Here is a 15,129-nt window from a genome sequence, read left to right as displayed (position 1 = left end):
AGTACCCAGTTCTCTTCCATGAAGGGCAAGCACGGTTTCAAGTCAAATGGTGTCCTGTTCTGTAACTGTTCAATGACTGTTAATACAAACTCTAGACAAAAGATGGCTCTGTTCTATTGTTTCATTCTGCCAATGTAATCAGTACTTTGTAACAACAGCTGATGGAATTATTGGTTGTGGTACAGTAATAGTAAATTAAATACTGATGCTAACTTATTGTTAGATTTATTGTTTTCCTTTTTCAGTTAGTTTTATTAAAATATAGTAAGGTCTTGTCAATCTTCCTTAACACTGGCCTATGTAAACCATCTTCTACTTTATTTGGAGGATGGAGATACTCGAGAATCCCCACAATGTGAAAACAGGTCATTTTGGCAGGACAGTTCCACACAGATCTTCCGAAGAGTATCCCACCCAGACTCATTCCCCTACATTTACCCCTGATTAATGCACTTTATCTACAAATCTGGACAATTTAGCAAAGCCAATTCACCTGTACATCTTTTGGGTTGTGGGAGGGAACCAGAGCACCCGGAGGAAAACCACGCAGACATGGGGAGAATGTGCAAACTCCACACAGACAGTTGTCCAATGCTGGCATCGAATCCATGTCCCTGGCATAGTGAGGCAACAGTGCTAACCACTGTGCCACTCATAGATTGTATCTGCAGGGACACCATGTACAAACCTTGAATAAAAGGTGGAATGTATATCCCATTTCACCCTCATTCTGATGGCTACCTTTTGTGTATAGCTGTGTCAAACTGTGTATAGGTACTTGGTTCACAAACAGCAAATTTCACTATATTCTGGATTAGTGGTGCTGGAAGAGCACAGCAGTTCAGGCAGCATCCAAGGAGCAGCTCCTCGGATGCTGCCTGAACTGCTGTGCTCTTTCAGCACCACTAATCCAGAATCTGGTTTCCAGCATCTGCAGTCATTGTTTTTACCTCATAAATTTCACTATATGCCAAGGTTCTGTCCATCAGGCAGTGTGAAGGATGAGTGTAGCCATATTGCTGCAGTATCCCCATCCCTTGTGGAGAAATTTTTACAGCAAAACTGCAAGGACCACATGTCTACCAAAGTGGTCAACATTATGTCCTCAAAATCTTGTGGGAAAGGAGATGGTTAATGTTATTCCTGAGCAGACTTTCAAACCAATTTGACAAAATGCCTCGCTTTCAAAGAAGCAACCAAAAGCAGCTTGGCTGGTGGTCTGAAGGGCTTTCATGAACAGCTGGATACTCTGTGCCTCCCTCACACATCTCTTTTTGTTTTGAATGTGTCTTCACAAAGAAGGTCTGGAGAGAGTTGCAGTGGTTTTTCTTCTCTGTGATGCAGGACTCTGTGCTCTGCGAGCTGTTCCTAGGGGAAAAACAACGAGACAAACGCCAATTGCACCTGGAGGAGTATCCACTCACTGAAAGATGCACATTGATCTGCCCACAACTTGCTGGTCTCCTAGTGTAAAGAGCCATCCTTGACTGAGCATTGTAAGCTAGTACATTCCAAGATCCAGGAATACGTGTGAAGGGGCACACCAAAACTTGGGGCAGCCACACCGAGGTACAATAGGGCAAGGTTACTATCTAAAGCTTTTCAGTCCTGGTGTGCCAAGGGAGTGATAATTTATAGACTCCATCCCCCTAGGCTTGATGCTGCATTAGATTGATATATCAATAAGCTCAGTGAAGAAAAGTTGTATTTTGTTGTATTTTCCATGATGTGCACTTTGCAAGATATTTCAAAGTACTTATAGATTTTTTTTCACTGGAGCATAGGCAGTTGAGGAATGACCTTGTAGAAGCTTATAACATCGAGGGGCACAGATAAAGTGAATAAGAAAGGTCTTTCCCCTTAGGCAAGAAAGCTCAAAAATTGGGTGCTTATTTTTGAACTCCACACCGAAGGGAAAAGACCCTTGTTATTCACCTTATCTGCGCCCCTCATGATTTTATAAGCTTCTGTAAGGTCATTCCACAACCTCCTCTGCTCTAGTGAAAAAAATCCCAGCCTATATTTATAACTCAAAACCCTCCATTCCAGCAACATCCTAGTAATCTTTTCTGAACTCTCAACAGTTTAATAATATCCTTCCTATAAGTGGATGACCAGGACTGCACACAGTACTCCTACAACCTCATCAGACATTTTATAGCCATCAAGGATTTTTTTTTAATTTACTGCCAAAGATTTTTTTACTCGTATTTGTGTTCTTAATAAGAAAACGCAAACTTTATCCTCAGTTAATTCATAAAGGACCACTGTTGAAGTCGGGACAAAATTTGAAACATTCTGGCATCTACAGGATGGATTCTGACTACATCAAACTTTTTAATGAAGTAGATTTTTATACTTTACCAGCTTCAAGTTTTCTCCAGTTGATACTCTTGAAGAAGGCGTGGGCCTTTATTTCATCACAGCATTCATTCTTGAATCCAAGGCGCTTCTCCGGATCTTTCTCCAGCAAAGCCTCACAAAACGACTTGCTCGGTTCACTAAACTTGTTGCAGTAAGTCACTGGATCATTCAAAATCCGTCGCTTCACTTCTTTGTTCTCAACCTGGTCACAGTGCACATAAGGTGGAAATTAATGCGGAATCCTAACGTATTGTCCTCGATGCCTGTCCTGACTCTTTGATCGAGCAACTGACAATAATTCTCAGCCCTGTTCTCATTTCCCTGTGCAATAGTTTGTTCTCCTTCAAATATTTGTCATACACTCTTGAAGACTATAATCTGTTCTAATTCCCCAAGCCTTTGAGGCAGATCATAATAGGATGCTGTGTTAAAAGATAAGGTTTCTAATGTTACTTTAACACCTCATTAATCGTCTCAAAACTGTCTGTTTTGAACTGTCATTGAACAAATTTATGTACTCTCTGTCAAAACCATTCAGGACCTCAAACCTTCTCTAAAACTGGGGGATCAGCACCAGTTTCTTCAGTTCCTCACAATAACTGAAGCCCCCTGGTATCATTCAGCACTGACCAAGATTTTAACATCGTCGAGAGTATGATGCTGGAAAAGCACAGAAAGTCAGGCAGCATCCGAGGAGTAGGAGAATTGGCATTTCAGGCATGGCACTTTATCAAGAATGTCCGAAATGTCAATTCTTCTGCTCCTTAGATGCTGTCTGACCTGGTGTGTTTTTCCAGCATCACACTCTCAATTCTGATCTGCAGTCCTTACTTTCTCCCACGATCGGAACATCCCCATTATAAATAGTGTCCAGAATTGAATGCAATATTCCCATGAGGTTTAGGAATGTCCAGAATTACACCCTTGCCTTTTTGTTCTCTTCCTATTTTCCAATCATCTTATGACCATTTGATGAATTTTACTAGTAGGAGGTTTCTGCCCAACAGTGTTTCTGTGTTACAGGATTTGTGTGTAATAGAGTTTGTGTGAAATAGGTTTCTTTACGGTATTGCAATTAACAATCTAAATGATTATTTCAAACACAAAGTCATGACAGAGATTGTCTTCAACTGGAATGCACATTGATAGACTGTGTGCTGGCTCACTATATCATGTATTCACAGAGAGAAGTTGCTGAAGTGATAAAACTACACTGGACTTACTCTGAATTCAGATGCTTGCCATCATACATTCTGTAGCACAGACATGAAATTGGGTTCTGCATTTATTATTTCTTTAAGTGGGCTTTGGCATCTACCGCTTTAATTAAGAGAAACATATTTTAAGATCATCATCAGCAAAGTGATGGAAAGAATTGTTGATAGTGCCATGAAACAGGTCTTGCTCAGTGGCGCCCTGTTTGAGTCCTGCTAGGGCTACTCAGCTCCTCACCTCACTACAGCCTTAGTTCAAACATGGCTAAAAGAGCTGAATTCTCGGGATGAGGTGAGAGTGTCAGCCCTTGACCTCAAGGCTACATTTGACCAAATGAGGCATCAAGAAGACCCAGCAAAACTTGAATCAATGGAAATCCAAGGTAAACCTTGCTGCTTGGAGTCAGAACTGGCACATGGGAAGGTGGTCAGAGGTCAAGGATTTCAGACTTGGAATATCTCTGTACCATACTGTCCCGAGCTCAATCATATTCAGCTGTTTCATCAAAGATCTTCTCTCCATCATAAGTTGAGAAGTGGGGATGAATGTTCGCCGATGACTACATAATTCGTAAATCATCAGATACAGAAGCAGTCTGTGTCCCTGTGCAGCAAGACCTAAACAATGTCCAGGCATTGACACCACTAGGCAATAACCATTTCCAACAAGACAAAAAAATCTAATTATCTCCTCTTGGCATTTGCTAGTATCCCTGTCACTGAATCCCCACTATCAACATCCTGGGGTTTTCATTGCCAGAAACTGAATTGGACCAGTCATATAAATACAGTGGTTACAAGAGCAGATCAGAGGTTAAGAATCCCGTGGCAAGTAGCTAATCTCCTGATTCCTCAAAGCTTGTCCACTATCTATAAGGCACAAATCAGGAGTGTGGTGGAATACTCCCCACTTTCTGGATGAGTACAGCTCCAACAAAACCCAAGAAGTATGACACAATGTAGAACAATGCAACCCACTTGATTGGCACCACATCCACTCTCTCCACCACCAACGGTCAGTAGCAGCAGTGTGTATTATCTACAAGATGTACTGCAGAAATTCATCAAAGATCCTTAGATAGCACTTTCGAAAACCACTCGAACTAGAAGGACAAGGGCAGCAAATACATGGGAAAAGCACCACCTACAAACTCCCCTCCTGATTTGGAAATATATCATCATTCCTTCAATGTGTCATTGGGTCAAATCCTGGAATTCCCCACATAGCTGTTTGGTGAATGTAGTGGGTTAAGTCAGGAGCTCACCACCACCTTGCCAAGGGCAATTGGCGATGACAAACAAACGTCATCAATGTCCACTTCCTCCGAACAAATAAACTAAATCCTGGGATGTCCTGCTGTCAGTATTTTATTGGGTATGTTCTGCACTGTCAGAGACACTACTTCTCAGGAAAATGTTACAGCAATGCCTTGCAGGCAAGAATAAAGCATGCGGTATCGCACTGTTGGAAGAAGAGCATGGGAGTTCTCTGAATGTCCTGAGGAATTCATATCCCACACTAACTGACAAATGAAACTCTCTTAACTCTGTAATAGTTCATCACAATTTTGGAATGGAAATCCAAAAATGTCTTCAATTCACCACTGCTCTATCTCATGGACTTCATTTAACCCAGTGGTGAACAGATTGAACTCAAGGTTTCTAGTTTTTTGATGACTGCATTCCTAAAACAACAGATTAACGCAGGAATATTTTAAAATCTCCTTACATGTTCCCCTCGATAACGGAATGGACCCTTGGCTGCGATCATCTCATACAATGTGACTCCCAGTGTGAAATAATCGACGGAATAGTCGTATTCCAAACCTTTAAGCAATTCTGGCGCCATAAAACCTGAAATTCCAGCAGATTGCATTGTTACGTAGTGCCAATGCTGAAACTCTGAACCAAAGACAGAAAACTCCAGGAACTCGGACAACTCTGCCTATCCCCACCTTTAAACCGCACAATAAACAGTTCAATACCCTTAAATCCATCCCACAGCTTAACATTCACCAAACTCTGACCTCATTCATCCCCTCTCACTCCAGTATCAACAGATGTAGAGGTACATGTCACCACTGCTTCTCTAACTCAGAGCCATCTCCTTGTACTTTTTGCTGACCCCCTTTCCCCTCCAAACCCTACACCTCTACATTCCTTTTCTTCCCCTTTCTCCTTCACCCACTCCTATTCTGTCCTTCCTTACACTCTCCTCCTTCTGCATCTCACCCTCTGTTTCTAGCTGCCTTTTCCCTTCCTCATTCTTCTTTCCGTCTGTCCCTCCCATCCTCTCACTTTCTTCTCTCCCCTCTTCTCTCCTCCCCAGCTTTCTCTCTCCCCCATCTTCCTCTTGCTCCCCTCTTCACCTCTCCCTCCCAACCTACCTCTCTCTTCTTATCCCCTTCTCTCTCCACCTCTCCATCTCTTTTTGTCCCCTCCTCTCCTTCATCTCCTCTTCTCTGACTCCTTCCTCCCCCTTTCCCTCTTTCATCATCCTCCCTCCTTTCTCTCTCTGTGCCTTTTTTGCCTCTCCTTCTGTTCTCCCTATACTTCCACCTTTCCTTCTAGCTCCCCTGTTCACACTTCACCTCATTCTCCAACAGAGGGAAATTACAAGATGTACCTGGAGTTCCAGCATAGCCTTTAATCTTAGTTTGATCATCATTCAATTCCACAGCAAGTCCAAGATCAGAGATTCTCACATGACCTGAAAAATGATAAGTTCCAACAATACCGTTTAAAAAAAGCACAGCCAAATTTTCTTCCTGATTGAAAGATACATTTCCCTACATCCTGGGATCCTCATGTTATCACAATGAGAGTTTGGAAGTTGTTTTCAGGTCTGCTCAGACTGAGCAGCTAGGTAGCAGACTGACAACCTACTCAATGCAGATTGAACTAAAGTGTCAATTCTGCCCTGTCTCAGCTCACCTAATGGTGAAACCCTCATCCCCGCCAAACCCTCACCTTTATCACGTCTGGACGTGATGTGTTTATCTGGGTTTGTCAACATATCCAACTGCTCCATCAACAGCTATTTATTGATTTGATTCGATTCATTGTTGTCACAAGTACCTGAGTACAGTTGAAAGTTTTGCTATGTGAGCAGTACAGGCAGGTCGTAACATACAAGGACACGCAGATCATAGGGTGTTTAGACAGAGCAAGACCATACAGGGTTACAGCTGGACAGGATACGCACAAAAGCAAGATCAACATTATATTTGAAATCAGAGAGGTCTATTCGGAAATCTAATCACAGCAGGAAAGAAGCTGTTCTTGAAGCTGTTGGTGCATGTGTTTGAGCTTCTGTATGTTCTGCCTCATGGAAAAGGTTGGAAGAGAGTATGGCCTGGGTGGGAAAGGTCTTTGATAATATTGGTAGCCTTTCTGCAGCAAAGTGAAGTGTAGATGGAGTCTATGGATGGGAAACTGACTTTAGTGAGCATCTGGGCTGTGTCCACAACTTTCTGTAGTTTCTTACAATTATGGACAGAGCAGTTGCCGTAGCAAGCCATGATGTACCCAGATAGAACACTTTCTATGATACATCTATAAAAGTTGGTGAGGGTATGTGATGATCATTAAGTAGCCATCTCTACCTTAAGCTCAACCCAAATCCTTGTCTTTGTTCCTCAAGACGTGACTATTCCAACCTATTCCTAGCTGGTCTCCTCCATTCTACCCTCTTTCACTTGGAAGTTATCTGAAATTCTACTGTCCACAATATAACACACCCAATCGTGTTTCATTGTCAGCCCCTGTGCTCACTGTCCTGCATTTGCACTTGGTCAAGCAAAGTCTTGATTTTAAAATTCTCATTTTTGGTTTTGAACCCCCTCCTGGCCTTGATTGTCCCTACCTTGCTGTAACCACTTCAAGCCCCTGAATCTTCCATGATACCTGCTGCAGCTTGTTGCTCCTTCTGCAAGGCGATCAGATGTCAAGGTAAGATCTGTGGTATCCTCACACATTCACTGGCATTCATCTGTAATCACTCTGCCAACATCCATCTGCCAAATATACCACAGTCAGCTCATCTTACTGCTGCTCCTGGCCCCCACTCTACTCTCTCGATGGGATCACTTTCCAACTCTGATTAAGTGGCTGAAATGCTGACATCTTATTTTCTGGGCATTACATAAATTCAAGATGCTCTTCACTTGTCTTACCTTATTTAAGAACTAATTCCAGCTTCTTGCACATCCCCAATTTTAACCCCCTCTACAATTGGTGGCTGTGCCTTCTGTGACCTGGGCTCCAAGCTCTGAAATTTCCAGCCCACACCCACCTTACTACCTCTCTCTATATCTTCTTCCTCATTAGGAGTTTCCTTAACCTGCCTCTTTGACCAAGCTCTTAATTATTACCCAACTATCTCTTTATGTGCCTTGACTGAATTGTTTGACAAGGCTCCAATGAAGTGCCCTGTTTTGTGTGGTGACTGTAAGGCAATTCTTACTTGTCGAATGGGGCATCCGTCTGTCCTTCTGTCTTCAAGGGGACTTCAATGTCCTCATATCTGTGCTGTATCCTTGGAGGGGGATGGTGGAGATTTGGGCATTTGCATTTTGGACATTTGGTATGTGCATGAATGTTGAGGCCAGAGCTGGGATTGGCGGAGACTGTCAGATTATCTGATAGTCATGAAGATAATTTATTTCCTTGAAAAAGGACCAGACTCTTCCTTAGCCTTTGTCGCTGCCACCTATTTTCACTCCTTTGTATGCTGGGCAGTCAACCCTCAGGGGAGATGTGCCCATGCTTCCTTCATCATGTTGATTACCCACAAGGCATTGAATGCCTGATAAATGAGTTCTACTCAGCCAAATACCACAAGAGCAGCACCCCCCCCATTAAGGACACATCATGTCCCTCTAACAGGGCCAGTGTGGGGACTTGCAGATTCCCCTTGTCATAACTGAGTTGATTTTCACTTGGCAGGATCTATTCAAATGGGTGTTGTTGTTTGGTTGTGTTGGTGTCCATGGCACCAAATTCAATACATCCACCAGGTTGACTGAGACCTTAGAAGAAAACTAGACAGGTTTGGCTGAATTTAGTGGCAAGCAAAGAGGAAATAGTCAGGAACCAGGGCCGGTCCAATCTGGAGTGGGGGAAGGGGGCGGAAGTGGTGGTGAAGATGGCCTTTATATAAATGTCCTGGTACCCAGTGTGGCGCCCTCCCAGTCTGGCATCACCACTGGACCCATGGTGCAGGACCTTCCCCACGAGGCAGTGGATCCACCAATCCTCACCCTCAAACCCCAACCTCAACTACCACTACAATCCCCACCTTCAACCCACACCCTCAGCCCTCCCACAATCCCCACACTCAACTTTTACCATCAACCCGCACCCTCAATCCTCACACAATCCCTACTCAATCCCCACACTCAACTTGCAGCCTCAACCCATATCCTCAATCCCCACCTTCAACCCCCACCTTCAACCTGCACCCTCAATCCTCACACAACCCCCACCCTCAACCCATATCCTCAATCCTCACACAACCCACACCTTCTACCTGCACCCTCAATCTTCACACAATCCCACACTCAACCTTCACCCTTAACCCACACCCTTGACCCCCACCCAATCTCCACACCCAATACCCACATTCAACCCCCCACCTTCAACCCGAACCCTCAAACCTCACATAATCCCTACACTCAATCCCTACGCTCAACTTGCAGCCTCAACCCATATCCTCAATCCCCACCTTCAACCCCCACCTTCAACCTGCACCCTCAATCCTCACACAGCCCCCACCCTCAACCTGCACCCTCAATCCTCACACAACCCACACCTTCTACCTGCACCCTCAATCTTCACACGATACCCCACTCAACCTTCACCCTTAACCCGCACCCTTGACCCTCACCCAATCTCCATACTCAACACCCACATTCAACCCCCCACCTTCAATCCGGATCCTCAATCCTCACATAATCCCCATACTCAACCCCTATGCTCAACCTCCACCCTCAACCTGCACCCTCAATCCTCACACAAGCCCCACCTTCAACCTGCACCCTCAATCCTCACACTCAACCCTCACCCTTAACTCTCACCCTTGACCCCCACCCAATCTCCACACCCAATACCCACATTCAACCCCCCACCTTCAACCCGGACCCTCAAACCTCACATAATCCCCACACTCAATCCCTACGCTCAACTTCCACCCTCGACCCACACTCTCAGTCTTCACAAAATCCCCACACTCAATCCCCATCTTCAACCTCCACCTTCAACCTGCACCCTCAATCCTCACACAATCCCCACACTCAATCCCCACACTCAACCTCCATCCTCAACCCGCACCCTCAACCCTCACCCAATCCCCACACCCAATACCCACATTCAATCCCCACTTTCAACCCACACCCTCAACCCTCACACAATCCCCACACTCAACTTCTACCTTCAACCTGCACCCTCTGTCCCCAAACAATCCCCACACACAACCCCCACCTTCAACCCACACCTTCAACCCACACCCTCAAAACCTACCCTCAACCCCCATCCTCAACTTCCACCCTCAACCCCCATCCTCAATCCTCACCCTCAACCTCCACCCTCAAATTAGACCCCTCAGAGCTATAAAATCCTGTTTGTTGATATCCACCTTCAAACGCACCACCTGCTTCCAATCCCCTCACCCTCAGCCCCCAATTCCCTCACTCTCCAATCCCCTCTCCCTCAATCCCCAATCCCATCACTCTCCAATCCAATCACTCTCTGTCTTCAATTCCCTCACCCTCCAATCCCTCACTGTCAGTCCCTGATCCCCTCAGCCTCTAATCTCTCATCATCAGTCCCCAATGCCTCGCTCTCCATTCCCAATCCCCTCACCCTCTAATCCCTCACTGTCAGTCCATAATCCCCTCACCCTCAGTCACCAATCCCCTTACCCTCTAATTCCTCACTGTCAGTCCCCAATCGCCTCACACTCCAATTCTCTCACTCTCTATTCCCAATCCCCTCATCCTCCAATCCTTCACCTTCGGAACCTGATGCCCTCACCCTCCAATCCAATACGAAGCAGGTCTCAAGAAAAGTAAACAGGATGTAAATGTACTTATCCAGCTTGTCCCAGCCTTGGTGGGGAATTTGGATTCGGTGAACACAGTTTCAAAATAAGGGTTTCCTTATTTAAGATGGAGATGAAGAGGAATATACTCTCTCAAAAGGCCAGTAATCTTTGGTATTCTCTTCCCCAGAGAGCAGTGTGTGGTCTGGTCATTGACTATATCCACAGTTGAGTTACATAAAGATTGATTGCTAAGGGAGTCAAGAGTTACAGTGGATGGGGAGAAGGGTAGAGACAGGTAGGTGAACATGAGGCCACAACCACTTTAGCCATGATATTATCAAATGGTGGACCAGGTTTGATGGACAGAATGGCCTACACCTGCTCCTAATTCTCTTGGTATTTTTTGTGGTAATTCTCACTCTGCTGAGCTGAATCACTCTTCCACAGTGGAACCTCATTGCATGTGGACCCAAACTTCAAGCGCACTGTCCAATTGTATCAAGTGTGACATGGAAGGGTCCAGTCAGAAAGCCAGGCCAGCAATGTACCCCTGAGAGACTCCTCCTGATTTAAACAAAGCAAACCCCAACCCCACCCTCCAAACCCAAACGTTTCCCCTCATCCAACTCCCGCAGCTCACCCTCATTATCGAGCAGCACATTCTCTGGTTTCAGGTCCCGGTAGATGATCCTGGATTGGTGAAGATGTTCCATGCCACACACAATTTGAGCCGTGTAGAAACAAGCTCTCTCCTCGCTAAAACCTGGATTGTTCTCATCAACATTGTAAATGTGATATCTGCAGAGACAGGGAGGGATGGGAGTGTCACCCAGGAGTTTAGTTTGACTAAGCAACCTTCAAACACAATTGTAGAAAACTGGTCATTTTAATATACTTGGTGTTAAGATGTAGGCACCACTAACTGGGCACAAATTTATTGCCCATCATAATTGCCTTGTGGAAACTGGTGGTGAGCTGCCTTCTTGAATCATTGCAGTCCACATGCTGTACTTTGACCTACAATGCCCAATGGGAGGGAGTTCTCGGACTTTGACCCAGTGACAGTGAAGGAACAGTGATATATTTCCAAGTCAGAATGGGGAACGACTTGGAAAGGAACTTGCAGGGGTTGGAGTTCCCTTGTATCTGCTGCCCTTGTCCTTCTAGATAGAAGTGGTCATGGGTTTAGAAAGTGTTGTTGCTGGAACCTAAAATAAATGGAGAAGACCGTCACGAATTATACACCGTAATGAAGAAACTGAACAAATCCTTTGAAATGAAAAGCTTTAACATTGGGTTGATTTTTAAAGCAATGAAATAGAAATAATGAGATGTTATCTTAATGTTACATTGAGCACACTGTGTACTGCACATAATTCTAGACTCTGGAATTGTTAAAAAATGGATATTGGAGCAAATATGGAAAAACTTTACAAAGGTGAAATCTGAACTGAGATATTATCCATGAAAGACTTAATGGGCTGGTAATCTTTTCTCATTGACTAGAAATTGAGCTGGACTAGTAATTTAAATACTTTAGTCAGAGGCCAGGAGTCCTGCAGTGTGTATCTCCACAAAGCCTATCCACCATCTACAAGGCATAAGTCAATCCAATCATTTGACTGGATAGGTGCACCTCCAACAACACTCAAGAAGCTTGACACCATCCAGGACAAAGCAGCCTGCTTGATTGGCACCAGATTCACAAATATCCATTTCCTCCACCATCAATGCTCGGCAGTATTAATGTGTACTATTTACAAGATGCCTTGCAGAAATTCAACAAGATTCCTCAGACAGCACCTTACAAAGGTGCTGGGTGAGTACATTTACATCCTGTATACTTTTTTTGCACACCTGCTTTGCATTGGTTTGGAGATGAGGGAATCGGGGATTGAGGGTGAAGGGATTGGGGACTGAAAGGGAGGGATTGGAATGTGAGGAAATCTAGGACTGAAGGTGAGGGATTGGAGATGGTCAGTTCTTCAAAGGCTATTAGGGATGGGCAATAAATGCTGGACCAATCAATGATGCCCACCTCATCTGAAAGAATATTTTTTAAATCCTGTCAAGGTTTTGGATTCTCGTATTCCACCTATCAAAAAATCCAGGCATACCTCTTTCTATAGGAAATTACCCTCGACCGGAAGTATTTTAATATCTTCTTGTATTTTGTCAGAGTCTTCCTTGAGTGTTTTTGTTTGATGGATAACAGTCCTGTAATGTTCTTTAGCACATTTTACCAAATTAGCTATGAAGAAACATTGAATAGACTGGGTTTGTTTTCAGTAGAACGCAGGAGGTCAAGTGGGGACCTGATAGAAGTTGATAAGATTGTGAATAGCATGGATAGAGTAACAAGTATGATACTTTTTCCTCAAAGTTGAGGGCTCAATTACTAGAGGACACAATTTCAAGATGCATGGGGGGCAAATTTAAAAGAAACATGCGATTTCTTACTAGTAATGTAAGATATCTTATTTTATGCTTTGGCTGTTTGTAGGATAGATTAGTAGTTAGCTGAGTGTTCTTTTCTCTCTTTTTTCTTTCTCTTTCTCTCTTTATTTATTTCTTTTAGTGGGTAGCACAGTGGCACAGTGGTTAGCACTACTGCTTCACAGCGCCAGAGACTTGGGTTCAATTCCCGCCTCAGGTGACTGTCTGTGTGGAGTTCTCTGTGTGCTCCAGTTTCCTCCCACAGTCCAAAGATGTGCAGGTTAGGTGGATTGGCCATGCTAAACTGCCTGTAGTGTTAGGTGTAGGGGAATGGGTGGGTTGCACTTCAGTGGGTTGGTGTGGACTTGTTGGGCTGAAGGGCCTGTTTCCACACTGTAAGTAATCTAATATAATTAATTGTCTATTAGTGTTTGTATTACTTTGTAATATATGTTTAAAAATTTCTTTTTTCTCCTTCAATAAAAATACCTATTTAAAAAAAGATGTGCAAGGCAGGTTTTTCACACAAAGGGTGGTGAGTGCCTGGAATGCGATGCCAGAGGAGGTGATCAAAAGAGATGCAATAACAGCATTCAGAGTACCTGGATGAATACATGAATAGGAAGGGAATAGGGGGATATGGATCATGTAAGTGAAGACAGTTTTAGTATGGAAGGGCAAAATATGCTTGCGCAGACTTGGAGAGCCGTAAGGCCTGTTCTGTGCCATATTGTTCTTTGCTCTTTGTTCTTAAAGGCTTTTAAAAGTCCAAATTTATCCACTGTATCCTCCTTCTCTACTCTTTTGATTACAACTGAGTGACAGATACTTGGAAACCACTAGTCTCCATAAACTGAAGTCTTCTCATTATTTGCAAATTGGTCCAAGTTTGTCATCAATTTAGAAATTATAGCCAGTTCCTAACCATGAATTCCTCCCCACAGTGATCATTTTAGCTGTTGTTTTGCTGTTAGTCTTTCTCCCTGACTCTGTTTTCCCCTTTCAAGCTGTCTGTTGGCATTGAGAGACTGGGGCAGCCTTGAATTTGATGGGTCATTCTGCTGGTGGGAACACTTTCCTTCAGTGGAAAAGTTAACCAGATGCTATTGAGTGACGTACCAATCAAATACCCCTGACTTAAAGCCAATGGAAATGAGAATCTGATGTCTCTGTGGTGCAGTGGTAGAGTCCCTACTTCTTAGCCAGAAGGACAGGTTCAAATCCTGCTTCGTGTAAAGATGTCTCTGAACAGAAAATGCATATAATGTGTGTTCTAGCTGAAGTTTTCCAATTTCCATTCAGCAGATTTCTGTCCTTCTCTCCTTCAAGGCTACTAGAACCAACTCCATTCTTGTAAAAAAGTAAAGAAGTGTTGCTTCTATTGTGTAGAACTTTAGTGAGACCACTCCTGGAATATCGTGTGCAGTTCTGCTTTAATTGTCTAGGGAAGGAAATATTGGCTATAGAGGGAGTGCAGCGAAGGTTCAACAGACTAATTCTAGGCATGATTGGAAAATCCAATGAGGAGACATTGAGGGTAGAGGAAGAGTGACAGATTAAAAGAAAGACATAGGAGCAGGGATAAGCCAGTCAGCCTATCAAGTCCACTATGCCATTCGGTGAAATCATGGCCAATCTGATTATTTTCATCTCCGCTTTCCTGCCATTTACCCATAATTATTGATTTCCTTACTGACTAAGACTCTGTCTATCTCAGCTTGTATGTGTTTAATGACCCAGCCTCAACAGCCCTCTGTAATAGAGAATTCCAGAGATTCACCACTTGTAAGATAGAAAAAATCCTCTTTGTCTTAAATAGATGACTCCTTACTCTGAGATAATGCCCTCTAGTCCTAGACTCTCCCAGAAGGGGAAACAACCTCTCCATCGATCCTGTAAAGCCCCCTAAGAATCCTGTATGTTTCAATCAGGTGAATTTTCATTCTTCTAAACTCCTTTGAGTACAAACCCAATCTACTCAACATCTACTCATAAGGTAGTCCCTCCATACCTGGGATCAGCTTGTGAAACCTCCCTGACTGCCTCCAATGTCAGGAAATCTTTCTTTAAGTA

The 15,129-nt window shown here is 43.8% G+C and overlaps 1 protein-coding gene across 1 annotated transcript in view; it reads right to left on the bottom strand.

Annotated features, from left to right (window-relative positions):
- Nucleotides 1–15,129, bottom strand: part of grk1a (G protein-coupled receptor kinase 1 a) — a 37,280-nt gene that overhangs the window by 2,389 nt on the left and 19,762 nt on the right. Inside the window, exons 3-6 of the mRNA XM_060832899.1 lie at nt 11,261–11,418; nt 6,205–6,288; nt 5,308–5,432; nt 2,365–2,566 (exon numbers count right to left, since the gene is read on the bottom strand). Of these exons, the coding sequence (XP_060688882.1) occupies nt 2,365–2,566; nt 5,308–5,432; nt 6,205–6,288; nt 11,261–11,418 (569 nt within the window). The remainder of the gene's footprint in view (nt 1–2,364; nt 2,567–5,307; nt 5,433–6,204; nt 6,289–11,260; nt 11,419–15,129) is intronic.

This window comes from Hemiscyllium ocellatum, chromosome 12, assembly GCF_020745735.1.
Source record: "Hemiscyllium ocellatum isolate sHemOce1 chromosome 12, sHemOce1.pat.X.cur, whole genome shotgun sequence".
Classification (NCBI taxonomy): Eukaryota; Metazoa; Chordata; class Chondrichthyes; order Orectolobiformes; family Hemiscylliidae; genus Hemiscyllium; species Hemiscyllium ocellatum.
The sequence above is the reverse complement of the archived record's forward strand: the minus strand, read 5'-3'. Positions and strand labels throughout refer to the sequence as shown.